General features: G+C 49.5%; 1 protein-coding gene across 4 annotated transcripts; it reads left to right on the top strand.

Annotated features, from left to right (window-relative positions):
• Positions 1 to 453: 453 nt before the first annotated feature.
• On the top strand, positions 454 to 20,167 carry Meak7 (MTOR associated protein, eak-7 homolog). Of its 4 annotated transcripts, none has more exons than XM_004663448.2 (8): positions 454 to 525; positions 4,846 to 5,016; positions 6,593 to 6,823; positions 7,484 to 7,628; positions 11,210 to 11,638; positions 15,758 to 15,876; positions 18,259 to 18,438; positions 18,918 to 20,167. In XM_004663448.2, exons 2-8 carry the CDS (start codon positions 4,867 to 4,869, stop codon positions 19,041 to 19,043), a joined length of 1,380 nt encoding a protein of 459 aa, XP_004663505.2. In that variant the 5' UTR covers positions 454 to 525; positions 4,846 to 4,866; the 3' UTR covers positions 19,044 to 20,167. The 4 variants fall into 4 exon arrangements, with proteins under 4 accessions (XP_004663505.2, XP_044998074.1, XP_044998073.1 ...); XM_045142139.1 differs by having other exon boundaries at positions 523 to 541; XM_045142138.1 differs by lacking the exon at positions 454 to 525 and adding an exon at positions 1,104 to 1,123.
• Positions 20,168 to 27,166: the final 6,999 nt, after the last annotated feature.

Below are 27,166 nucleotides of genomic sequence, written 5' to 3'. Positions count from 1 at the left end.
ATCAGGGTTCACCGTAGGGGAGCAGCGCCCATTCACTACGAAGCATTGTAAGAATTCCTAGGCCTCTGTCTCCCCTGACATGGCTGTCTGTTTTTTTATCCCACACTCATAAAAAGGCCAAGGCAGATTTTTGCAGTCTGGGGTGACAGAATGCTATCTCATCATCCAGGGAAAAAAACATGACTGTACTGACTGCAGGAGTGTAGAGTCTCTGCAGCCCCTCTTGGACCCTTGCCCCAGCCCAGCGCCCTCCTAGGACCCTGCTAGCCAATGAGGCACCTACTCCTACTCTCCCAACAGCTCCTCCTTCATGACAGCAAGGCCCGCCCACATCCCGCCCACTCCTCACGAACTGCATTACCATTGGTTAACCGGATTCTTGGGCTCCGCCTCTTAGATTTCCCCTTCCTCTATTGGGCCACAAGACCACCCATCAACACCGTTGCTAAGGAACGGACCGGCTGGAGCGGTTCTGGGAAAGCCTGAAGCCGGGGCTTCCATAGCTCGGGAAGGCGGAGCACCAGGGTGAGCTAAACCGGAGGTGCGGCGTCGGCTGCGGTGCGCCCGCGAGGGGACGGGTCCTGAGGTTCCGGCGTTCCCCTTCCGCGCTGCCCTCCTCTCCTGGCCCTGGGGTGGGGACAGCCGGGAAGGAGAGAGGGAGCGGGTGACCTTTGCGAGGACAGCTCGGAAGTGGCCGGCGAGGCCTTGGGAGCACCGAGCACCTCGCCCACCGCCACCCGCGTGGTCGCGAGCTAAGTCCTCCGGTAGCCTTCCCGGGGTCACGGGCCAGCTGTCCCGAAGGGCACGTCAGCGGGAGATGGCGTGGGCTCTGTACTAAAGGGGGTCTTGCTTGTCTTCTGACCACAACCTGCTGGGCTCGGCAAGGGACCGTAGAGCTGCGCACTAACATCACAGCCCAGGGACAGGAAAAGACCGCGCTGGAAGCTGGCATCCCGAGAGTTTGAAGAAGGGCAACCAGCCTGAGGCGGCAGGAACTCCTTGCCCCTGTGCAGAAGGCCCACCAGGCTATGAGACACAAGCAGGATTTGAAGCAAGATTGTCTACGTGGGGTGGTTGGCATGTCCCCCAGAAAGAAGATAGCCCCAGGTTCATGGCCCTAAGGGTAATGAATCCTTGGAGGCAGAGGGTCATAGGCGGGCCAGGATGGAGAGCCTCCGGGATGCCTGGACACATCCCAAGGGTCCCTTAGGAGTCCTTGGAGCGTCCTACACCCCAGCAGGAGCCTGGGGACTACCCTTTCCCCAGTCGCAAGGAATAGCAAGCTTAGGAGAAGCCTGTTTCCTGTGTACCAAGATCAAATTTAAAGGTTGCCTTCTTTTGGTTTATTTGGCCTCCCGACAGCAGGATTAAATGGCTTGGATTACTTGATTCAGTCTGATAACCTCAGCTGGAAGAACTCACCTGGGCAAGAGAGATGGTTCTGTGGATAAAGTGTTTACTTAGCAAGCATAGGGACCTGAGTTCATTTCCCCAGTACCCTTGTAAAGTGGTAGGTTTGGCATGGCATGCCTGTAACCCCAGTACTGGAGAGGCAGTGTAAGACCCCCAAAACGAGGACCCCACGCTCTGCCCGGATATGGCGACACCCCAAATCACTCACGAGAAGCGGTCTTGATGCAAACTGCAAGAGGATTTTATTTCAAGCATGCTGGGGCCCACAGTCGTACACCGCACAGGGGTAGAGGACTGCAGAGCCCCAAATGCAGGAAGGGACAGTTTTTATAGGGTTTCTAACAAAGCCTGTGCATTAGACCAATCAGTCTCCTATGACCTTGGTGGTCAGCATTTGCGCAGGTCCTTAGGTGGGAGTAGCAGAGTGTGGTATCAGTCTCCTATGACCTTGGAGGTCAGCTTTTGCGCAGGTCCTTGGGTGGGGGTAGCAGAGTGTGGTATCAGTCTCCTATGACCTTGGTGGTCTGAGGCAGGCTGCTACAGCTTATGGTGCGGGCTATTTACAGAAACCAAATAAGTGGTTCACTTCATTATTTATTTCCCATCCTTGAGGGCTATCTCATGCCCTTTTTACCTAGTTTTATATTAGGAGCGGGCTCTGATATAATGAGAAGAGGGATTCTTTACTTGCTTTCAACAGAGAGTAAAGCCTGGAGTTTGAGGTATGCAGGGGCCCGCTTAAGCTCCCTTTGGAGCGTGATAGTATTTCTGGGCTTCTGAATTCTTGGCCTTTCAGCAGACAGGTGGATGGATCCCTAGGGCTTTCTGGCCAGCTTGTGTAGCCAAATTGGTAAGCTCTAGATTCTGTTGAGAGACCCAGTCTCAATAAATAAGATGGAGAACCATTAGAAGACACCTGACATTGACCTCTGGCCTCCACACACATGTATGAGCACATACAAGCTCATATATGCACACACATACATGAAAACTAGTTTGCTGGTGCTTGTGGAAGCATGGTAAGGCAGACTTCATTCAAGAGCATGTCCATAGGTGTAAGGACACAGCGAGGGAATTCTGTAGTGGGTGGGAGAAGCCAGGTCCTGCTTGGAATCCAAGATGGATCTATTTTAAGTTGCAGGTGGGGTTGGGAGCCTGGCTAAGGTTTGGTCAAAGAACCTTTGTTCTTTACTGTGGGCTCCTGGATCCTTTACATTGTATTAGGATTGGAAAAAAAAATGTGATAACTTGCCCATTGTTGTGAAACAAAAATCACTATGAGCTCAGATCTGCGCTCCTTTGCCTGTCTAAGAACTTTGGAGCCCAGGACGCTGTGTGAAGGGTGGTAGTGGCTGACTATGGTCCCCACTCTGAAGCTACATACTTCGTTGTGGGTTGCCTGTTGTCCTGTTTCCTGCAAGATATTTAGGAATGTCCCTGGCCTCTGCCCAGTGGACACCAACAGCGCCTCCCCCTGATACGGCAATCCAAGTGGCTCTGATCCTTGACAAAAATGCCCCCTGTTGGCCCCAACTGTGACAAATGTACTGTCATGCAATAACTCCGAGGGGTAGCTTCCTTAAGTGGGCTTGAGGTAGGTAAAGTGGGCAGGAAAGGGCTGTCACATATACCAAGGTGCCAAGATGTACCATGGAAGTCCCTTACAGAGACAGCACATGCCAAGAACTGAGTGATAATGGAGAAGTTGGACACACACCAGGCCTTCATTTCCTTCCAGAAGTTGATGGAAAAGATTTCTGGTCCAATTAAGGGGTTGAGGTCTGAAGGCCTCCATACCGTTGTTTGGGGAGATGAGGTACTGTGAAAGGGGACAGGCTGAGCGGGAAGCCTCAGTATCATTGCCAGGTTGGCCTTGAACTGTTCTGTGGTGGACCTTCTCACCAGCATCCTGCAGGGGCTGGGGTGGCACAGGAGGACAAGCTCTGTTCTAGGGGTAGGCAGTCCCCTCCCTACCTCTCCCTGACGTTACCTGGACTTGAGGCCTGTCTTCCAACCGCAGGCCACCACTTCACGCTCCCTCACCTTGCAGAACGCACATCACCACCAGGGCTTTGTGCTGCCTCTGTCTGCTGTTCTCCTGGCCCTACCCTGTGGCTGCCCCACATACTCTCTCTACCCAGCCCACACATTGCTGTCCTAACCTCCCTGGGACAGCTGGCCCAGCTCTGTGTCTTTCTCCTACACTGTGGGACCCTACTAAGGTCTGGCCAAGCCACATGGGCACTGAGCAGAGGAAGGTAGTGGTGGGATAAGCAGTGCTCACCCACAGGGCTCCTAAGCATGGGACTGAGATGAGGTGAAACCTTGGGGAATCCCAAGCCAATACCCAGGACCTTGTCAGCAATACTCAAAAGGAGCCCTAACAGTGTTAGGAGGAAGTGTTGTTTTTCTTGACTGCCAGGGAGGTCCTCAGAGCAGGTAACCTGGGAGCAGAGTGAAGAGACCACTTGGGGCAGTGCTGGAGTCAATGCAGTCAGGAACACAAGACCTGGGACTTCAGCACCATGAGCATCGAAGGGCTTGTGCTGCATTCCAGGGTGTCATGAACAGTCAGGCATGCTGAGCAGTGTTGGAGATCAAAGACAAGGGGATGGCCAGGGGTGAGGAGGAAGAAGGAAGCTTCCTAGAATAATGCAGTTCTCATGCCCCTAGTGGACCCCACGATGTTCTAGACCACAGGCCTAGAGCATTCAGCCTAACATCTGTGAACCTTTCCCCTGTGGGGCCTCAGGATTACCTGCAGTCACTTTAGTGAGATGTGTTTTCTGTTTTAGTCTTCAGATCTTCTGATACTGTGTGTGAATGAGTGTACACTTCTGGGTACACTTGTGTGTAGATAAGCGTGCATTAGAAGTTGGAAAACAACCATGGGTGTCATTCTGTGGTGGTTTGATTCAGGTGTCCCCCATAAACTTAGGTATTCTGAATGCTAGTCTCTCCAGTGATGGGAATTAACGCCTCCTGGAGGCAGTGTATTGTTGAGGGCAGGCTTATGGGTGTTGTAGCCAGTGTCCCCTTGCCAGTGTTTGGCACAGTCTTATGTTCCTGTTGTCCACCTGATGTTGGCCAGGAAGTGATGTCCACCCTCTGCTGATGCCATTGTTTTCCCTGCCATTGTGGAGCATCCCCTTGCACCTGTTAGCCAGAATAAACCTCTTTTTTCCCACAAGCTGCTCTTGGTTGTGTGATTTCTACCAACAGTGCAAACCTGACTACAACAGATGGAGTCCAGATTCTTTCAGTAGTCCCTGGGAATCTTCCTACTTTCTTTGTGGCTATTAACTTCCATATGGAAACAACATTATGTAGATAACTGCATTTTAGCTGTACTTCAGGGTATACACTTGATGGCAGGATGACAATGTCTGTACGTCTGATGTGTGACCATCTCTGTCTCTTTCCCATCTGCAGAGAGCTGTGAAGAACGGGAAGATGGGAAACAGCAAAAGCCTCTCGGAACAGAAGTTCTGTCCACAGTTCCTGCCCGAGGAGCAGACTGAGGTGGACAAGCTGTTTAACGTTCTGTCTTCGGGTAAAGGAGGCTCCACTGCATATGGGACTTTCTCTCTGGAGGCACTGAAGGCAAGAGTGACATGGCTTTGTGTGGAGTTGGGGGTAGGCGCTTGCCGCAAGTGTGCCATGCCTGGGAAACCTGGTTTTCTGTGAAGGGCCACATGCTTCCTGTTTCTGGCTTTGTGGGCTACGTGTATCCCTTACAAGTACACTACTCTGTCCTTACAGGAAGAAAGTAGTGTGGGTCATAGAACAAATCTCTACCTTTGTTTTCTTCTTTTGAAATGAACAGTTTGGTTGTGATATGGTCTAACCTGTAACTGAGTGTGTCCCAAAATGGAACTCACTTTATAGCCCAGGGTGGACTGAGCTCATGGCTGTCCTACTGCCTCAGCCTACTGAGTACTGAAGTGTCTTATCTGCACTAAAGAAAGGAGCCTGAGTCAGGTATAGTGGGGCACACCTATAACCCCAGCACTCAGGAGGCCCAAGCAGAAGGATTACCATGAACTTGAGGCCAGCCTAGACTACATAATGAGATCCTTTCTTAAAAAAAAAGAGGGAAAGGGCTGGAGAGATGGCTTAGCGGTTAAGCGCTTGCCTGTGAAGCCTAAGGACCCCGGTTCGAGGCTCAATTCCCCAGGACCCACGTTAGCCAGATGCACAAGGGGGCGCACGCGTCTGGAGTTCGTTTGCAGTGGCTGGAGGCCCTGGCGCGCCCACTCTCTCTCTATCTATCTGCCTTTCTCTCTCTCTCTCTCTCTCTGTTATTCTGAAATAAATAAATAAAAAATAAACAAAAAAAAAAGAGGGAAAGAGGGTAGTTACTGCTTGGTGTTGGAGGCAGTTCTAGTTTGAAGTGATACCCTTGATCCCCATGTCTCCTGCCTGCCCCACCAGAGACAGGCTGGCGGTCTAAAGCCAGGCCTGCCTCTGTGTCTCTCAGTGACCACAGCGTCTCAGGTGTCCCATTGAATTTGTGTCTGATGTCCAGGAATTTTCTGGTGCTCCTAACACAATGCTGAAGCCTCACCTTCAAGGAGTTAAAAAAAAACAACAACTGACCATTTCCCCATGGCTTTTGTCTTATTCCATTAACTCATGGTTTGTGTTCAGCTCATATCATGGGAGTAGGAGAGCTATAGTTTGTGAAGCCATTCTAAAACCTCCCCTTCTAGAACAGCAGCTGATAGCACCCCACCTCTCGCTGTAGAAGAGAAAAACAGCTGATGGCCATGTGTGTACCCGTGGTGTCTCCCTGAGATGCGATGGCCCAGTGGACCTAGTGCATGCCCCAGTACTGGCTCTGGGGATTGGCCAGCGCAGAGCCACCTGGGACTGCTACAGTAGGGACCTGTGACTCTGACGTCCTGAGCAGTGGGGAGCAGGTAGCAGCAGAGGCAGGAAGGACAAAACCAATCTGGGGTGGTGGAGGATGGAGGAGGTCAGCTGGGACTACTAGAAGTGTCTAATGATCAGATCAGCTTTGAGTACATGGGTCCTCAGGTGGGGAGAGGTCCTGTGGGAATGCTGTATGGTTTCTGGAGCCATCCAGGAAGCAGTGGCTTATCTTGGACCCTGGCTTGCTTTCCTGTGACTCCAAGCAGTTAGTCTTGAATCCTTTTCTTCCTCTTGTCCCCCAAAGAGCCACGTCAGGGAGGCTCTCCCCGCAGAAATGGTCACCAGACTTTATGACAGCATGCGGAGAGTCAAGCTGACTGGGAAGGCTCAGGGACCCAGCGAGCATGTCTCCCGGGAGCAGTTCACAGCAGCGCTGTCCTACCTGCTGAAAGGAAACTCGGAGGAGAAGAGCCTCGTGGTTCGGAAAATGATCTCTGCTGAGGAAGGTCCTGTGAAAGCCAGAGAGGTCCAAAAGGTAAAGTTCTCTTGGGTGACCTCAGCTGGGCTACTCAGGACAGAGACATAGCTGATGGAGGCATCGTGTCAACATCCAACCTCAGGAAGCCTGGATAGTGTAACTGTTTAGTTGATTACAGAACTCTTAGACCAAAACCTTGGCAAAAGATAAAGGCAAGGGCTGGAGAGATGGCTTAGCAGTTAAGGTAGTTGCCTGTGAAGCCAAAGGATCTAGGTTTGATTCTCCAGGACCCATGCAAGCCAGATGCACAAGGTGGCACATGCGTCTGAAGTTTGTTTGCAGTGGCTAGAGGCCCTGGCATGCCGATTGTCTCTCTAAATTTTTTTTTTTAAAGTTAAAGGCAAGCAACATGTATTATTAGAAGAATGAAAGCACGGCCTTGTGACGCAGGCCTGTCATCCTCGCTACCTGCAGGCTGTCACAAGACTGGTCTACAGAGAAAGGTTAAGGCCAGCTCGGGTAACCTAGCAAGACTCTGTCCCAAAATTAAAAATCAAGAAGAATGAACCCATGTGTAACTGTGCAGGGTATACAACCCCATCCCACACCATGGTCCATCCTGTTTGTCCCTGTAGAGAAAGAACATGGCCTTGACAGTGATGCCAAGCAGGGCTCCAGTCAGTGCACAGCTGGGTCTAACAGCGCATTGTCTTCAAGTTCACAGAGGACCTGGTGTGCTCAGTGGCACACGTGCTGACTCACCGACGGGAGCTGAGAGGCTGGACCCGGAGCCAGGCCACAGCGCCTCCTGCCAGCATGCAGGCGCTGGCTGCTCAGCTGCTCTCCGAGATGAAGTTCCAAGGCAAGTGCCCAGCCGTCCTCTCTGCGGCCGAGGTCCTGCTCTCCACGACCGTGACCTGGCAGTGGTGCTGCGCGGCGGGGAGGGCCTGTCAGCCTCCTGCCGCGGTGCTCCGGGGCTCGGCTGACGGCCCTCAGCGCGGCACGAGCAGTGGTGCTGTCCAGGCCTCCAATTCCGACTTCACAGCTGGAATCGTGCCTCCCTTCCTCTTGGTCAGCCTACCTAAAAGTTTCTCTGTTTTCTGGTATTTTTGAAAAGATGTCTGGTTCATTTTTCTCTACTATCTTTCTAACCTCTATTCCTATTGGATTTCTTTCTGCTTGTATTAGGTTTAGTTTTTAATCTTCTTTTCTTGCTTCTTAAGGTAAAAGTTTAGATTATTAATTTGATTATTTGATTAATTAGATTATCAATACAGATATATTAAAGTTTTAAATTTTCCCTAAATTCTTTTTTCTTTTTTGTTTGTCTGAAACAGGAAATTATATAGCTAAGGCTGACCTCAAACTCACTATGTAGACAAGGATGACCATGAACTTTGGATCCTTCTGCCTCCTCCCCATTCCCCCATTGGTGGAGTGATAGGCATGTGACACCATGATCAGTTTTATGAAGTGCTGAGGCTCGGACCCAGGCTTCATACATGCTACACAGCACTGGGCCGATGGAGCCACATCCCCAGCCTCTGAAATGCTTTTGGCTGCATCCCATGAGTTTTCATGGCTGTGCTTTTGTTATTATTCAACTGAGTATTTTGTTTATTTGTTTGTTATAAAGATCTATTTTTGTTTATTTATTAGAGACAGAGAGAGGGAAAGAGAGATAAAGAGTGAGTAAGAATGGTTACGCCAGGGCCTCTAGCCACTGCAAATGAACTCCAGATGCATGTGCCATGTGCATCCGGCTTATGTGGGACCTAGAGAATTGAACCTGGGTCCTTAGGCTTTGCAGGCATGTGCCTTAACTGCTAAGCCATCTCTCCAGCCCCAACTTAGCATTTTAAAAAATATTTATATATTTGGGGACCAGGGGAGAAGAGGGAGAGGGAAAGAATGAGCATGCCAGGGACTCCTTCTGCCGCACAGAACCTCCAGATGCATGGGCTACTTTGTGCATCTGGTTTTCCATGGGTACTGGGGAACCAAATCTGAGCCAGCAGGTCTTGCAAGCAAGCGCCTGAAACTGCCAAGCCATCTCTCCAGCCCCAGCTTAGTATTTTTTAAAGTCCTTTATGATACCTTCTTTGGTCTGCTGACTATTAAGAAGTACTATTTGGGGGCTAGAAAGATGGCTTAGCGGTTAAGGTGCTTGCCTACAAAGCCTAAGGACCCATGTCTGACTCTCCAGATCCCACGTAAGCCAGACACACAAGGTGATGCAAGTGTGCAAGGTCACACATGCCCACAAGGTGGTGCACATGTTAAAGTATTATTTGGTTATCACATGTTTGCAAATACTTGCCTTCTGCTGTCAACTTTTACCTTTATTCTTTTATGGGTAGAGAATGTACTAGGTTTTATCACAGGCCATGGAAAATGAATCAATAGCTTTTTTGTTTTGTTTTTTGAGATAGGGTCTCACTCTGGCCCAGGCTGACCTGGAATTCACTATGTAGTCTCAGGGTGGCCTTGAACTCACAGCTGTCCTCCTACCTCTTCTTCCTGAGTGCTAGGATTAAATGTGTGTGCCATTACGCACAGCTTTTTTTGTTGTTTTTTGAGGTAGGGTTTCACTCTAGCTCAGGCTGAACTGGAATTCACTATGTAGGGTGGCCTTGAATTCACACCACTCCTCCTACCTCTGCCTCCCAAGTACTGGGATTAAAGGCATGTACCACCACACCCAGCTCCTAAAACTAGATTTTTTAAAAGCAGTTTCAAAATAAGTTATTTTTCAAAAATTAACTTAGAGGGCTGGGAAGATGGCTCAGTGGTTAAAGAAGCTTGATTACAAAAATTAATTTAGGCAATGCATTTGAGACTGAGAAGAAACAAAATTTAAGTAACAATATTTTTATGGGTGATCTTTGTTAGCCTAAACTACAGTTAGTATTTTTTTAGTGTTTTTTTAAAGTTTTTTGTTGTTGTTGCTTTTGGGTTTTTTTGTTTGTTTTTATTTATTTGAGAATGACAGACACAAAGAGAATGAGGCAGAGAGAGAGTGAAAATAGGCACGCCAGGGCCTCCAGCTGCAAACGAACTCCATACGCGTGCGCCCCCTTGTGCATCTGGCTAACATGGGTCCTGGGGAATCAAGCCTCGAACCAGGGTCCTTAGGCTTCACAGGCAAGCGCTTCACCACTAAGCAATCTCTCCAGCCCATACAGTCAGTATTTTTTAAAAGATGTATGACATAAATACAAAGTGTAAGTTGTTGTTTAGGTAGAAAAAAGTTACAATGAATAATTAAAACTACCTGTCAGGCTTAAATTCACAGGTGAGAGACATGAAATATATTTAGTTGAATATTTGATTAGAAATTATAGGAATATTGAAACATTACAGTTGAGAAGTAGATTAAAAAGTCAAGTTTTTACATTTCCAGTAAATAAAATAGGCCTGAGTCAAAGGAGTTGAGTTCACATCTAGGTTTTCATACGTTGGGAATTATAGGTTGTGAGTAGAGCCTTTGCATGTGACAATGAGCTTATTTTTTTTTAACTTTCTCCTTTCCTTATTTATTTATTAGAGAAAGAACATGGTTACTCCAGGATGGACACTTGTACCACTTTGTGCATCTGGTTTTACATGGGTACTGGGGAATTGAACCCAGGCTTGCAGGCTTTGCAAGCAAGTGCCTTTAACCACTGAGCCATCTCCTCAGTCTATGTCAGTGAGTTTAAACTATAAAAGTTCCTCCCATGCCTGTAATAGCCACACAGCATGGGCTCTAGCATTACCTCTGTTTTACAATAGGGCAATGAGACCAAGTCCTAGGGTATCCTCCAATCCTCCAGTGTTACCCTGTCACCTCACTCTTTGGAGGTGGAAGATAAGGAAAGCACTGCAAATGTTGCTGGAAACAAGCACAGCTCATGCTGACAAAACCTACTTTTCCTAGATAGACTAGTGGGATGCCTGTGAGCCACCCCTGCCCTGCCTGGGGGATAGCACATCTCCAGCCCTTCCATTTGCCCTTGGCCAGAGCCCTCAGCCAAGTGATTGGTGAGTGGCCCTCTGACGTACTAAGTCTAATGTAAAGGCCTTGTAATCCCAGCACACAGAAGGTGGAGAGGCAGGAGCAACGGAAATTCAGGGTTATCCTCGGCTACATACCAAGCTCCAAGGATACATCAGACACTATGTCCAAAAAGAAAAAGTAGTACAAAGAAACATAGGAGACGGGTTTTAATAATGCATCCCAAAATGCACTTCGAGTATAAAAAATTTGGAGATCTTTTACTGTCTTTTCTCACACCTTGGGTGTACCCTTTACACTTAAGGCATGTCTCCATTTAGACAAGCCACATCCCAAGTTCCATTATATGTATGAGTCATAATTCCTGGATCAATCATCAGAGGCTCAGATAGCCTCTGAAAGATGACACAGAGGACCCAGTAATGACAATTTCTTCTTTCTCTTAGATGGCCAGAAGTTTCTGGGACCTCAGTGGCTAGGCCAGGACTGTGACCAAACTGTGATTGAGGACTGGCTATTCCGAGTCCCCCATGTGGCCACATTTCTGAGCATAGTCATCCACAAGGGCCTTCTCCTCCTCTGCTCCTCCCTCAACCTGGCCACGCTGATCCCAGAGCGCCAAGTGGACCAGGGGCAGCACTTTGAGAGCGTCCTGGATGTGCTCTCTGTCATCTACCTCAACTCCCATCTGGCCGCGGAACATCGGCAGCGCTGGCGCCTGCTCTTCTCCACGCAGCTGCATGGGCAGAGCTTCTCACAGCTCTGCGGGCGCATCACATACCAGGGGCCCTGCCTTGTTCTCCTGGAGGACAGTGACGGCCAGGTGTTTGGTGGCTTTTCCTCCTGCTCCTGGGAGGTCAAGCCTCAGTTTCAAGGTAAGACTTGGAGACTGGATTACTTACTTTTATTGTCACTGTGACCAAATACCTGTCAAGAAACAAATTAATGGAATAGAGATGTATCCTGGTTTGAAGGGATTTAGTCACTCAGGGTGGGGAAGGCACAGCAAGCAGCTCCCTGGAGGTGGGAGTGTGTGGCACTTGCTTACTCACATCTTTATGGATCAGGAGCTCGAGAAGGTGGGGCGTGTGCAAGAAGTGGGGCTGGGCCCTGGAGAGGGGGCTTAGCAATTAAGGGGTTTGCCTCTTGCCAATGACTCACCAGCTAGGCCCTGCCTGCTGTAGGTTCACAGCCTCTCCAGACAGCACCACAAGCTAGAGACCAAGTGTTCAAGGGATATCCCACATTCAAATCTTAGCAGAGACCTAAAGCCATAGAGATTTGCAGCCCTGTGGGGGGTGCTGGCCAGATGGCTAGTGCTTGCACAGAGCCGAGCAGCAACCCCCCGAGACGTTGCAAGGGCTCCTCTGGTTCCCTCCCAGTGTCCCCCAGGACACAGCTGGGGTGTAGCAAAGAGCGACACCACTCTAGCATCACAGGTCCTTCTCTGGTCCTGGCCGGAGGAAAGTAAGCAGGTGGGTTGACCCCCACCTCCACGGAATGTCACTAGATGTTCCTCTTCTTCAGAGGGATGTTTCTTCTCTCTGCCCCCACCCCATCCCGCAGATAAAGGGACACAAGTAGAGGCTGATAGGTGTCATGAGGTAGGGGAAAGTCCAAAGCATGGTGGAGGTAAGTGTGAGAAGGAGGCCTATGTCACCTCAGGTGCTCTTGTTACTGTCTTTTTGGCTGTCCAAGCCTCCTCCCAGAAGCAGGCTGCTTCCTGCGCTCACAAACATGCTGTGCGGTGCCCCATCTCTCCATGTACCTCTAGACTTGCTTATTCTTTATCACTGAGACAAAGCCCCTGACCACAAGCAGCAAGGGAAGGAGGAGCTTATCTCCACCTACATGGCAGCGGGAGCTTCGAGGCAGCTGCTCACGTCTGTCCACAGTGATGACACAGCAGAGCAAGCAGTACTGATGGCCAGCCAGCTCTCTCCTTTTTAAAAAGGTTTTCTTTTATATATTTGAGAAAGAACGAAAGAAGAAGGAAGGGAGAGAGAGAATGGGCATGCCAGGGCCTCCAGCCACTGCAGACAAACTCCAAATACATGCACCACCCTGTGCATCTGACTTAAATGGGTCTTGGGGAATTGAACCTGGATCCTTGGGCTTTGTAGGCAAGTGCCTTGACGATTAAGCCATCTCTCCAGCCCTTAAAAAGTATTTTCATTTATTTACCTGAGAGAGAGACAAAGAGTCCAGGCGCCAGCCCACTGGGGATGGGGCCATGCACAGTTAAGGTCCTCCCACCTTAACTACTCTAGTCTAGCAAATCCCTCACAGACATGACCAGAGGTTCATTTCCATGGTGATTCCAAATTCTCTTATGTGCACAACCAGAGGTTAACCTTTCCACTGTGAGCAAAGCACCAAGGGGATCCATGCTCAGGTGGGGATGTGGTTCTGAGATCCACCAGCCCGGCTGGTGGCCATATGCCTGGAAGAGCTGTTTTGTGAAGGGTTAGTGCCTCAGTTTCATAGGTCAGGCTTTTCTAGGATTTGATTTAGAATCTTCTGGATCTTTAATCTAGTTCTGGAAATGGCAAGAACCTTCTCCAAGCGCAAGGTCCCACATGCCATTAGCTTGCTAGGTGGGCCTGACTAGAAACAGCCATCTCAGAATCTTCTGCACCCTTGCCTACACCCTGCTCAAGGCTCTGGGGTAAGCTGCACTCATTGCCTCACTGCACCCTCCACAGGCTTTAGAGTTGAGTGAGCCCCAAGAGTCATAATGACAGAGAAGCTCCACTTCGCCCAGAGCCTCCATGTAAACTTCAGACCACGCTGCTGGGCCTCAGCCAACCAGGAAGACTTGCTACTCCTGCTGAAGGTGGCGCAAGCCTCCTTTTCACACTTACCTCCAACCTGCGCTGGATGTGAGAAGGGAGTTCCAGCAGAGGGCAGCTGTGCACCCCACACACCCCCCGCCCCCCCACACACCTCATGGCACTCACCAGCCTCTACTTGTGTCCCTTTACCTGCAGATAACCTGCAGGCTCTGAGAGGTCACATGGGTGAACAGCACTTGGTTTTGGTCTCTGCCCCGCCCTTGCACTCGCGTGCGCGCACACACACACTGAGGATGGAAGTCCAGGTTTGCTCATGCTAGGCAAGCACTCAGTGTGCGTTTTCTTGGTGTGGTCAAGTGGCTTTGGGCTGATCCAGCACTTTGGGTACTAGCTTTGGGCCTCCATTCCTCAGAGCTCATGTTATGGTGATGTGTGGCAAGCAACCGGGACACAGTTGCATGCAGGCTGGTGGTGTTTGCCTGTGATGAGAACTGTCATCTTGCTATTGTGGTTGAGTGTTGCTCTGGGGAGGATCAGGAAGGCACAGGCAGGAGTGGCCTTGTCACCTCGCCTAGCATTGTGGGGCCCCATACGCATGGGTCAAGCAACAGCCATAGGATGGCAGAGCAAATGACACTTCCTGAAGTCAAGTGCCTGGGAGACGGGAGAGGGAGGACATGGACTGAGACCATCCTCAGCCTTCTGGGAAGCCTGTCTTGTTCTAGATAAACACACACACACACACACACATACACACTCCATGCCTCTCCTCAACCTTCTGAGAAGGCCTTCCACTATCTGGTTCTAGATGACCACACACACACACACACTCCCTCTCTCTCTCTCTCTCTCTCTCTCTCTCTCTCTCTCTCTCTCCATGCCTCTCCTCAGGACTTCAGGCCCTGCTATTCCTACATGTCCCACAGCTTGTCCTTGCCTGATGTCCTTTTCCACGACACCTTTCTCAGGTGCCCTTCCCAACCTTGAAGGCTGTGGCAGCAATGGCTTGCAGCACCTCTGTGATCTGGGTTGAAGAGAGTCTCATGGGTTTGTCTGAATGGAGTTAGTATCTGCCCATCCTCTGCCTGCTCAGAACTACCTACCTTCCCAAGCTTCCAAGGCCTCAAGTGTCCCCCTCATGTACATCCTGTGTGTTTGGACTCCCAATTTTCTGCCCATGGCTTCCTTCTCACCAGCAAATAGCCTGGACCTAGGGCCCAATTATCCATAGACCTCAAAGTCTCCTGCTGGCAATCATAGGCATTTTGGGTACCAGGGCAAGATGGGCAGTCCCTCAGGCTCAGCACACTGTGGTGTCTTGTGTTCCTTCAAGGAAAGCTCCCTGAGATTACAGCTGGCCTTTATCCATTAATGTGCCTGTGGAATGCAGGAGTTTCTGCAACCAAGGACCTGCTCATGCCAGGAACTTGCTTGTCCCCTCCCCCTCTCCCTTCTTCCCCTTCATGTCCTTCCATCCCTTGGATTTTCTTTCCAAGACAAGATCGCACACTGTAGCCCAGGCTGGCTTCAAACTCAAGGCCAGCCCCCTGCCTCAGCCTCCTGAGTACTAGAATTACAGGTGCGCACCACCAAGCCCTGCTTGAGGTCTTTCTTTTAACGCCCCACCTGTGCTGTTTTTAGCTCCCGACCTGCACTGCTGGATGACCGTAGGCTGTCTTCTTGCTCTGTCTTTCCTTCCCCCACAGACTGCAGGCATCTCTCCCTGATGAGGATTCTTTATGTGGAGACAGCCCGACAGCACATGACATGTGTGGGCTTACACAGGCTGTGCTGGAGCCACCATTAGTGTCTATAGGACAGCCTCCCACCTGGTGCTCATAAGTTAGAAGGGGGTGCACTCAGGAATTCGATGTCTCTGGCCACCCTGAACAGGGATAGCTCCTACCTCAGCTCATATGTCCAGAGCTAAAGACAGCCTCAGACAGATGCTCCTGTCAAACAGATTCACTGTCATTCAAACCCCTGAACCCCCCAGCTTATCTACCTGGGTCTGGGCTCCCATGGAGCCTGGGGCCCACACACTGATCCCCAAAGCACCCAGCTCCCAGTGTATACACCTCCCCCAAAGGTGGTTGAGAAGGCCTTGCCTGCTGCTTCCTGGATGTGCTTGTGTTTGCAGCTCCCTGTGCCCAGCTCAGACTCAGTGATACTGTTTGCTTGGCTCTCTGTCTCTTCCAGGGGACAACACGTGCTTCCTGTTCTCCATTGCCCCCCGCATGGCTGTGTACACACACACGGGCTACAATAACCACTACATGTATCTGAACCATGGACAGCAGACCATGCCAAATGGACTGGTAAGGAGCTGCAGGGAGTGAGGGCCCCACCAGCCAGGAATGGGTGCTGTGTGGCCTTCGGCTTTACAGGTAGGCCTGACGGTCTGCTCTGTAGTCAGTGCGGGGAGCCTGACTGACCCCAGGGCAGGTCACCTTCAGGAGGGCTCTGACCTCCGCTGGGCTTTTCTGTAGTTTGTATGCCAGCAGTAGCTGGCCTCTTTCTTTGTCCCTCAAATGAAGGATTTGTGTCCTAACAGGGTATCAGTGGCAGATCTGTCATCGGATACTGCTGTCCTGTCTCACAGCCAAGACTGAGCCACTGGTAGAGGTCCCCGAGCTGAAAGCCCTGCACCATTAGGTCTGATGGGTGATAACTCACGGAATAGTGCTTGGGCTCCAGCAGGGTGAGCATGCTCATGCCTGGTCCCTGCTTCCACTTGGTGACCAGCCACAGGAAGGGGGAGAAGAGAGTAGATGCCAGTGTTGCAGAGACTGGATGGGCTGCAGGGAGCCCAGTGAGCTGGGAGGAGGAGCTCAGGGTGGGCACCCATGCAGATGCTTAGCATAGTGAGAGCTGCCTGAACTGCTGGCCCCTTTCTTTTCTCTGCCTCTTGTCAAAAGTCATCTAGAAAGTTCTAGCTCTGTGCGTGCTGAGCTGAGAGCCAAGTAGGTGGGCACCCTGAGCCTGCTAGAAAAGGCCAGGTCTCCTTTCCATACTGCCACCTCAGGGAGCAGGAGGGACCTGGGCAGGACACTGTCTCCCCTTCCGGAATGAGCCAGAGTATCAGGATGCCCAGGAACTGCTAGTCTCAGGCCTGAGGACTGGAAGCAGAGCACAGACACAGGCTCTGGTCCCTGGGGCCTCAAGTCAGAGCCAGGCCACAACACAAGCTCTGGGTCCCAGGGACAAGAGAAGGCATGATGGAGCTGGTGTCAGGACAAAGCTGTCAGAGGAGCAGGAGTAAAAAGTGGCTTAGAGCAGATGCACAAGGTGGTGTATGTGTCTGGAGTTCGTTTCCAGTGGCTGGAAGCCCTGGAGCACCTATATTCTCCCTCTCCCTCTCCCTCTCCCTCTCTCCCTCTCTCTCTCCTGTGCACACACTCTGCCTCTTTCCCTCTTTCAAATAAATAAATAAAAATAAAATATTTTTTAAATTATTTATTTGTTTATTTGAGAGTGACAGACAGAGAGAAAGACAGATGGAGGGAGAGAGAGAGAATGGGTGCGCCAGGGCTTCCAGCCTCTGCAAACGAACTCCAGATGCGTGCGCCCCCTTGTGCATCTGGCTAATGTGGGACCTGGGGAACTGAGCCTCGAACCGGGGTCCTTAGGCTTCACAGGCAAGCACTTAACCACTAAGCCATCTCTCCAGCCCAAATATTTTTTTTAAGTGTCTTAGAGCATGGCAACAGGACAGTGTGGCAGAAAGCTGACTGCATTTAATCACATGCACTGGAGGCAGTTTACTGCCTGACAGGGTAGGGACAAAGCACAGACAGGTCTCTAGTGCCCTGTTAACCATCTGGGTTAACCCTGAGGGACTGAGGATTTTATCGCTTGTGCTTCTATATGACCATATGGGATTCTTTTCCTTCCTTCCTTCTTTCCTTCTTTCTTTCTTTCTTTATTTATTTAATTTTTGAGAGAGAGGGAGAGAGAATGTATATGCAGGACCTCAGCCTGCTGCAAACGAACTCCAGATGCATGTGCCCCCTGTGGCACATGTGTGACATTGTGCACTTGCATCACTGTGTGTCTGGCTACATGGGACCTGAAGATTTGAACATGAGTTCTTAGGCATTGCAGGCAAGTACTTTAACTGCTAAACCATCTCTCCAGCCCCAAATGGGATTCTTAGATTCTTAATTAATTCATAGTAAAAAAAAAATTTTGACTGGGCATGGTGACGCATGCCTTTAATCCCAGCACTTGGGAGGCAGAGGTAGGTGGATCACTGTGCGTTCAAGGCCACCATGAGACTATGTAGTGAATTCCAGGTCAGTCTGGACTAGAGTGAGACCCTACCTCAAAAAAAAAAAAAAAATTGTTCTACTTCCCTGTTTTCCCTGCTATCTCTTATTTGTTCATTTGTTTGTTTCCCCTTTTATTTGAGACAGGGTGTCTCAAAGTAAAGCTGGCCTTAAAGTCAGCATCCTCCTACTTCAACCTTCCAAGTTCTGGGATTCTGGGTCTATATCACCACACCCAGCATTTAGCTAAAAATTTTTTGGAGACCAGGTATATCCCAGGCTGGCCTCAGACTCACAGATATTCTCCTGCCTCTGCCTTCTAATTGTTTGATCACAGGGGAGCATCAGCATACCTAGCTCCCTTCAGCACCTCAGGAGAGGTCAGGCCTGTAGCACCTGGCCCCTGAGGCTTATCTCTGACTCTCTCTACAGGGCATGGGGGGACAGCACAACTACTTTGGACTGTGGGTGGACGCTGACTTCGGGAAAGGACACAGCAAAGCCAAACCCACGTGCACCACATACAACAGCCCACAGCTGTCTGCCCAAGAGGACTTCCGTTTTGATAAGATGGAGGTGTGGGGGGTCGGCGTCCCCTCCGAGACACAGCTGGTGAGTGCAGTGCGGCAGGGACTCTGTGTCGGGCCAGGGTCTTCCTCCCTTTCCTTAGCTTTGCCCCACCTGCTCCTCCACCTAGAGATGGTTTGTCCAGTGATGCTGGGAGGTGCCCAACACAGCTAAATGGCTTATTAGAGCCATCCTGTGAAGCAGTGCACCTGGGCAAGCTGGGCAGTCCTATGCCCTCCCTGTCCATCTGTGAGACCAGAAGGTCTGAGTTCTTTTAGTTGCTTGGTTCTGCCATCCGTCGAATTGCTGCTATGACTCTAATACTATGGGACACCAGTGACTTCATCTCAGTGTGAGGCCACAGTATACCAGGGCCACCTTGTCCTCCTTGAAGCACTGGAAATGTTGGTTCCACTCTGATAAGCTAGATTCTGGCAGGACATCACTGTGTGGCCCAGGTTGGTGGAGCTGCTTATGTCCCTGCATGTTCTGAACATAGCCACTCTCCTCCCCTTTTTCCTAAGGCCAAGGGTAAGAAGAGCATCCTTGACTCAGATCCTGAGGCCCAGGCCCTACTGGAGGCCAGTGGGCGGACTCGACACAGTGAAGGGCTCCGGGAAGACCCCAGCAACTATGACACCAATGAATGAGGAGCTCCCATGCCCTGCAGGCTTCCTAAAGCTGGAACTCCTCCAAACAGCCCACAAATGTCCTTCCTACCAGGTTGGGCTGAGATCCTTGGACACTCTCCTCTAACTCTTGGGTAGCTTAAACATGGAGAGGTATGGTGGTCACATCCAACTCATCCTGGGCATGCTTAATCAGAACAGCCAAGAAAAGTCCCTCTGAAGCCATATGCTGATAGGGGTCGTCTCCAGAAACCCCATGTCAGATCAGCACCTTAATCTTACGTTGTGTTCACTTTGTATCAATGGAACCCAAAGACACAGAGATGTGTGGAACTCTGCTAGAATTCACAGATGTTGGGCACATGAATTCTTGCCTTGTGGGGGACTCTGCCTCCTGGGAGGTACTTGCTCTTTGGCTCAGGCATCCCAGTAAGTGCCTTCGTAGCCCATTGTGACTGGCAAAGGACAGATACATTTGGATAGGGATGTTGACACTTTGTGGGACAGCTTCTACTAGCACGACATTTCTGGGTTTATAAAAAGCCATGTCAACGATGGCAGTAGCTGAGGACTAAGGTGGCATGGTCCCTGGTGGTATGGGTCCTCAGCAGCAATCTGTAACTAGTTCTCCCACCTTAACTGACTTGGTCAGCTCTTTCTAAATGAGTCTGGTGAACGTATGGAAAGACTAGATCTATCTATATAGATGCCAAATTTCAATTGTATTGTTAACTCAAATGTGGAGGCATTCAGAGACCAAAATCTGGGAGGTTGTTTGATAAGTGCATGTGGTCTATCCCATAAGTTAGTGGAGAGTAGCATCCAGTTTTAGATGGGAGCATAAAACCTCCAGGCACTGTTAGTCCTGGTCACTGCTATTGCCTCTTGCTCAGGGCTCCTCCCAAGTGGATGGTGAGTAATCAGTGTAGGTTCACATTAAACAGATCCCAGTGATCATAACGTGCTGAGCACAGCTGCCATCCCTCTGTAACATGCACTGAATCATGGCTGTCGAGAATCCTCCACTAAAAGGATCTGTGAGCGCCTCTCTAAGACTTCTACCTCTTGTCTTTTGCTGTAACACAGACCCTTTGCAGATCTGATGAAAATGATTTCACCTCAATTAAAAGCCATACTAAGCTGAATTGCTTCCATTTTGTTGATTTTGTACTTTCTCCCAGAAGGCTCATCAATTCTCCACTTGGCAATCCTGACTAAGGTAAAAGGTCTTGGGACACTAGCCTTTAAAAGAAAAGTGCAATTTTCATGTGCAGGTGGTAGGGATGTGGTCATTTTAAGTTTCTTGATTAGAAGTCACTTTTCAATGGTAGGAGGGATAGAGGTACAAAATACTCAGTTCTTTAAACATTGGCACTGCAAGTTCAAAGTATTAGGTCACTGGTGGTCACTTTTGGAGATATATATATAGGTTTTTTTGAGGTAGGGTCTTGCTCTAGCCTAGGCTGACCTGGTAATGGAATTCACTCTGTAGCCTCAGGGTGGCCTCAAATCCATGGCAATCCTCCTGACTCTGCCTCCCGAGTGCTGCAATTAAAGGCACATGCAACCATGCCCAGCTTGTTCTTTTTGTATGTACGTGTGTGTGTGGATGTGTGTACATGCACATGGACATCGCAGGACAACCTTGGGTGTCATTCTCAGGAACACCATTCACTTTGTGAAACTAGATTCTCATTTGCCTTATCAATTATGCTAGAATGGCTGGTCCGTCAGTTCCAGGAATCTTCCTGTGTCTGCCTTCTCAGTGCTGAAAAACTACAGACATGTGCCACCACACCTGTTATAGGAGTTACCTTCTTCTTACTGGGACAGAACACCCAACCAGAAGCAGCATATGGAAGAAAAGGATTCTTTCATGCAGTTTTGGGGGAAAGGAATAGCATGAACAGACAGCTGGTGTCATATCTCATCAACAGAGAAAGAGTGAGCTGAGTGTGGTAGGTAAATGAGGTCGGGCTATAACACACAAAGGCCCACCTCCAGCAGTATACCTATAGCAAGGCTGCACCCTCCTAAAGGCAGTAGTGGAAGACATTTGACATCTGCCTCCAGCCTCCATACAGGGCATACTCATCTGCACGTGCACACATGCATACATACATTCTCCACATGCATACACACACTATACATACCCCACATGCAACAACAAAAAAGTGCTGAGTTTGAGAAACCCTGGTGTTGCAATTACCTTCTCACTGCTGGGACAAACACCCTACCAGAAGCAGCTTATGGGAGGGAAGGGATTATTTTGGGTTAGTCTCAAGGAGAAGTTCCATTATGGCAGGAGAAAACAAGGCATGAGCAGAGACAGGACATCACCTCCTTGCCACAGCAGTGGGAGAATGAGCCAAACACTGGCAAGGGGAAACTGGCTATAATACCCAAAAGCCTACCTCCAACAACATGCCTCCTTCAGCAAAGCTTCACCTCCCAAATTGCCATCAACTGAGAATCAAGCATTCACAATACCTGAGTTTATGGGGGACACTTAATTCATACCACCACATTCTACACCTGGCCCCCATAAACTGAGAACCATCCGTGATATAAAATACAATGCATTCAGTCCAATTTTAAGTCTCCATTGTCAGGCATGGTGGTGCATGCCTTTAATTCCAGCACTTGGGAGGCAGAGGTAGGAGGATCACCATGAGTTTGAGGCCACCTTGAGACTACAGAGTGAATTCCAGGTCAGCCTGGACTAGAGTGAAACCCTACTTCAAAAAAACAAAAAAAAGTTTCCATAGTTTTTATCAGTTCAACACTATTCAAATATCCCTACAGTCCAAAGTCTGTGAGCCTGTAAAACCAAAAAAAAAAAAAAAAAAAAGTAATGGTACAAAATAAACATCTGCACTGCAAAAGATGACATTACAAGGAAACGTTGAACCAATGCACAATCTGAAACAAGGCAAATGTCAGATCCTGCACCACTAAGCCCAACATCTCTTTGTTGGTCTTGGAGCTACACAAAGTCTCTGGAGTTCCAATTCTGTTCCTTCAGCTGGGTTACTTATAGCCACCAAATTTGTTTATCCAGGGGGGAATAAAACTGTCTTTGAAGAACAGAATACTCTTCAGCATTCAGGCCGTATACCCTCAAGAGTCAGAATTCTTCCTGCTGTCCCAATGCAGAACAACTGGCCCAATTTCAGTGATGTTAATCTCGCAAACATTTGCAGCTGAATGGGCAATAGTTTGGGCCCAAAGCTTTCAATTCTTTTTGGGGCACAGCATTCTGTTCATCCCAGTACATTTTTATGTAACATATCCCTACACAAGTTCTCAGGATATGGGAAGAAAGCAATAAGCCTCTTACACAAGCTGCCTCTAACCCAATCCTGGAAAAGCTTTCTTTCCCTCATTAGCCAAGCCTGCACAGTCCATATTTCTTTCTGCATCTAGGTCTCTCAACGCTGAGCCAAGTGGTCCATCAAACTCTGCACAGCACACTGGAAGGTATCTCTCAGGCCAGGGTTTCACATCTTTCCATATTCTTCCTGCACATCAGTTCCAAAAAGCCAAAAGCCACACAGTTAGGTTTCTAGCAGCAACAACCCCATTACACTGGTAACAATTTTTCTGTTGTAGTTACCTTCTCATTGCTGGGACAAACACCTGATCAGAAGCAGCTTATAAGAGGAAAGGGTTTACTTGTTGGCTTACAGTCTCAGGGGGAAGCTCCATGATGGTGGAGCAGAGGCTGGATATCACCTTGCCACAGCAGGTGGCAAAACAGCAGGAGGAGAATAAGCCAAACACTGGCAAGGAGAAACTGGCTATAACCTCTGTAAGTCTGCTCCCAACAACACACCACCTCCAGTAAAACTCCCAATTCCCAAATTGCCATATGCTGGGGATCCAGCATTCAGAACACTTGAGGTTATAGGTGACATTTGATTCAAACCACCACACCTGGCTTCAGCCAAACTTAATTTAACCAAACATTTGTCTGCTTGAAATTCAAATGTTTCCAGGACCATTCAGATAACCATCATAACCAATACTGTGTCACCATCTCATACCTGCCCCTCGCCCCACACTAGGGTTTAACCTCTTGGGGACTTCATGCACCCATTCCCACAATGCCTTCTCTTTTTTCCCCTCACTGGAAGGAATTTCAGTTCTTTCTCTGACTCCCTTGAGGACTGGGCTGCTCCAGGGCAGACAGCAAGCCTGACTTCTCAATGTCTCCATCACCAGCAGTATGAGGCCACCCACCTTCTCACCTTGGCATTCGCTCCTTAGTTGACAGTTCACTCCTATTCTCATGATGGTGGTCAAGCTCAACAACCATGAAGTTGGTTCTCACAGACACTTTAGAAACATGGACCCAAGGCTCAGTACAGCTGAGTGCCACCCAGTGGGTGGGTGGGACTCACCACAAAGCAGAACTAGCTCAGCTAGACTTGGTGCCTGTGGCTTTGGCTCAGGGACCACCTAGGCCACTAGCTGGCTGTGTGATTTCAGGGAACTTGTTTACCAGCTCTGAGGTTATATGTGTGATGCTGCAAAATGCAGACATTCACAGCCTCACTGTGAGTCTGAGGTTCACAAGAATCAGTTGGTGCTCTGTGCCAACTAACAAGGAATTCTAAGTATGCCATTCATCCAGCACTTAACGATACTCACCCTTCCTCTTAGAAACTCTGAAGGCAACAATAGTGTCTTGCCCAGAACTGGAACCCATAGTCTCTCCTCAGCATCTAGTATGTGTGCCCTGGAAGTTCAGAGCAAGTTCAGTCCAGACTCTGAATATCAGTGCAGGGCAGCCCACCATCAGGTCACCCCCCTGGGCCTTGAAGGCCAAGGGGTCAGCTTTAAGAGCCCTAGACTCTGCAGCAGGGATGTCCAACCTTTGAACATCATCATCTACAGAGTTCATGCTTGAGAACCAAGGAACTAAGTTTTTTTTTTTAAATCAAAATCTTTTAAGTTAGTTCATAATTTTTATGTTGAACATGTCTGAGAGCCAGATGGGAGGGTCTGACCTGCTGAGACCCTGGCTCAGGCACTTACTTAGGCTGTATGACTTGAGTGATCCCTTTGAGATGGTCTCCTGAGAGATATGCAGTTAGCATGGACACCCACTAACCTCTGCCCATTGAGATGATTTGCTGCTACTTTAAGTCCCTGGCCCTGAAGAGCTGACTGCCAGTAGAACCCCCAGGGCACCTACTAATCAGGCGCTGGACCCCAGTGAACAGAATCAGACCATCCAGGTCAAGTGTACTGCTGATTAGCATTGACCCTGCTCCATGTCCCCAACTTATACCACCCAAGTCCTAGAGGGTTCATGGCTTGAATCAACAGAAAGCTGGCTCTCCAGAACACAGCTTGTCCCTGTCTCCTATGGAATGAGCCATTCTTTCCATCCCCATGAAAGTCATACCCTCCCCTGGTGGTGTTAAATTACCCTATTTCACCTTCTACCCATGTCACCTGCTTTCTTGTTGTTTTACACACACACACACACACACAGAGGTTCACTGGCAAGCCATGAGGCTAAGAACTGCCCAGAAACAGCCATAGTCCTCACTTTCTCCTTGAACCTGAGTGGGAGCACCCCACCTCTCCAGGAGACACAATGTCAGAGGGAAGAAGGGTGCATGTGTGGGTGGGGACACAGAATATAGGGCCTCAGGTGAATCTCCATGCAGCCCATTTTGGAATGAAAAAGATTGACTACAGCTGGGAAGATGGTTTAATGGGTAAAGTGTCTGGGGTGCAAGCATGAGAACTGAGTTCAAATCCCAAGTACCCACATAAAAGCCAGGTATGATGGTGCATGACTGTAATATCAGTGCTGGGAAGGTGAAGACAGAAGGGTCCTTGAGAGTTGCTGGCAGCTAAGCAGATTTGAGCAAGATGCCCATCAAGGCTGTTTTATCCCCTTCTGCTCTACCTACCAGGAGCACCAGACAGACATGTTTCTGCAAAGATGAAATCCTCAACTACCTGAGAAGTCTGAGAAATTTTGTGGTGCCTCTGATTTAATTCCTGACACCAATCGCCATCATGCCCATTTATTATTAATTTATTCATTATTGCAAGCAGAGAGAGAGAAGAGAAAGAGACAGAGAGAATGAGTACTCCAGGGCCTCTATCTACTGCAAACGAACTCCAGATGTATGCACCACTTTGTGCATCTGTCTTTATGAGGATATTGGGGATTCGAACCTAGGTTGTTAGGCTTTGCAGGCAAGTGCCTTAACCACTGGGAAATCTCTCCAGCCCCATCATTATGCTCATTTTATGGAAGGGGAAACTGAAGCTTGGAGAGTTGGGTCATTTTTATAAGGCTACAAGGTGAGAGAGCAGGAATTGGGGGGGATGGGGGGTTGAGGTAGGGTCTAGCTCTAGCCCAGGTTGACCTGCAATTAATCTCAGGCTTGCCTTGAACTCACAATGATCCTCCTACCTTAACCTGAATCCTGGGATTAAAGGTATATGCCACCACACCTTGGAGAGAGAGAGAGAGAATGAGTGCACCAGGGCCTCCAGCCACTGCAAATGTGCTTCCAGACACAGGCACCACTTTGCGTCCGGCTTTAGGTGGGGACTGGAAAATCAAACTCAAGTCATTAGGCTTCATAAGAAAGCACCTTAGGCATCTCTCCAGCCCCCTAGAGCAGAAACTTGGAGCGAAGCCAAGCTTGCCCCACACTCTGTACTTCTACTCATCTCCAGCCAAAGACCTCACGCTGGTCCTTAACCCAGAATCCCCAGCTGAAAGTTGCTGCCTCAGTTGTACCAGGATACACTCCAGAGGTGGCGCCCACCATCTGCAGAAAGAAGACAGGCTGGCAACAGTTACTGTCCCTCTGGAATCTGCTGTTTCTCTTTAAGGTTTTCATGTGCCCCATGAACTGTCAATTTTGGGGGGGGCCCAAGAGGGTTCTTGGGATTGCAGGTGGGAACCCTTTGGTGGCTGCCACCCCACAGCCTCTCCACATGCCTGCACTGCATCCCTCTCAGCAGGCAGCCTCCTGTAGTTCCCCCAAGCAGAGATGTACCCTCCTTGGGAATCCTATTCAGTTCCTCTACCTGACACCATCCTCCAACTGCCTTCCCCCCGTGGTACCTTCTTGTCCTGGGATCTCAGCTTTTGTCTCAGTGTCCCTCCTCCCAGAACTCCCTGACATTGCCCCCAAGTGGCAGCACTTTGCATATCACTGGCCATTCCCTTCAGGTATTATATATCTATAATTTTTTATTGATCTATCTGATTGCTGGTTAGACTCCTGTCTTTTGGGCGCTCTGTAATATTGCTGACAGAAAGAGGGAAACAGGTAAGACTCACGGAGCATTGGAGGTGTTTTTGGCATAAGCTTGAGGCAGCCAAAAGAGACAGTCACCAGCCAGACTACTCTCAAATTTAGGTCACCAGAGACACAAACGTGGTTCCACTTCTGATGATACATGGAACTCAGGATACTCTGGAAATTGTGACTGTCACAGTCTTTTCATGCCCTCGTGCGGTCATTATGGGGATGGCAGCTATGTAGCTACCTGGCTACAAGCCCACTCTGTCCCTAACTTACCTGCCTTTATTGAAAGTGCCTTTGTGTCCCTTCCCAGGTTCTGCCCATTGTCGGACGTAGGCAGGGCCCTGGGTTAAAGCAAACCTAAGCTGTCTGACATGCAGGCCCCAGGCTAGGGAGGGGTCACAGCAGCCTGCACCACCAGTCTTGGGGACTGGACCCCAGGGGAGTGCTCCCCCCATTCTCAGGGGTTGTAGTGAGCCAGGATCCTACTCTTATTCTTGGAGGTCACAGTGAGCCTGGAGCCCTGGGCAAAATCTCAGACCCGTAGATTGGCAGGAAGTAAGGCCACTCCCTCTCCAAGCATGGGTTTGCCCATAACCTTGTAGCCTTTGGCCAGTTGCCTAGGAAACTTCTTATATGGTATCAGCCAGCACCTTTGCACAGCCCTTCCCCCCTGCCATTGCCTATGTGCTGGAATGAATGTTCTCATATGCTAATTAGGCATCAGCAAACAACTTTGTACATCCAATCCCCTTAGGACCCTCAAGTGCTTATAAACCCATTTCCCTGCCAATAAACCGAGAGCTGTTCACCAAAACTGTCTCCTAGAATGATTCTAACGTGCTCACCACGCCG

This window comes from Jaculus jaculus, chromosome 1 (assembly GCF_020740685.1).
Source record: "Jaculus jaculus isolate mJacJac1 chromosome 1, mJacJac1.mat.Y.cur, whole genome shotgun sequence".
Lineage (NCBI taxonomy): Eukaryota > Metazoa > Chordata > Mammalia > Rodentia > Dipodidae > Jaculus > Jaculus jaculus.
Note: the sequence above shows the minus strand (reverse complement) of the source record. Positions and strands in the feature narration are given on the sequence as shown.

Excerpts from the sequence above, each read along its gene's own strand:
- Meak7 (XM_045142138.1), top strand. Across the intron at positions 6,824-7,483 it reads AAGCCAGAGAGGTCCAAAAG|TTCACAGAGGACCTGGTGTG; the intron begins GTAAAGTTCTCT and ends ATTGTCTTCAAG. Across the intron at positions 11,639-15,757 it reads GGTCAAGCCTCAGTTTCAAG|GGGACAACACGTGCTTCCTG; the intron begins GTAAGACTTGGA and ends TGTCTCTTCCAG.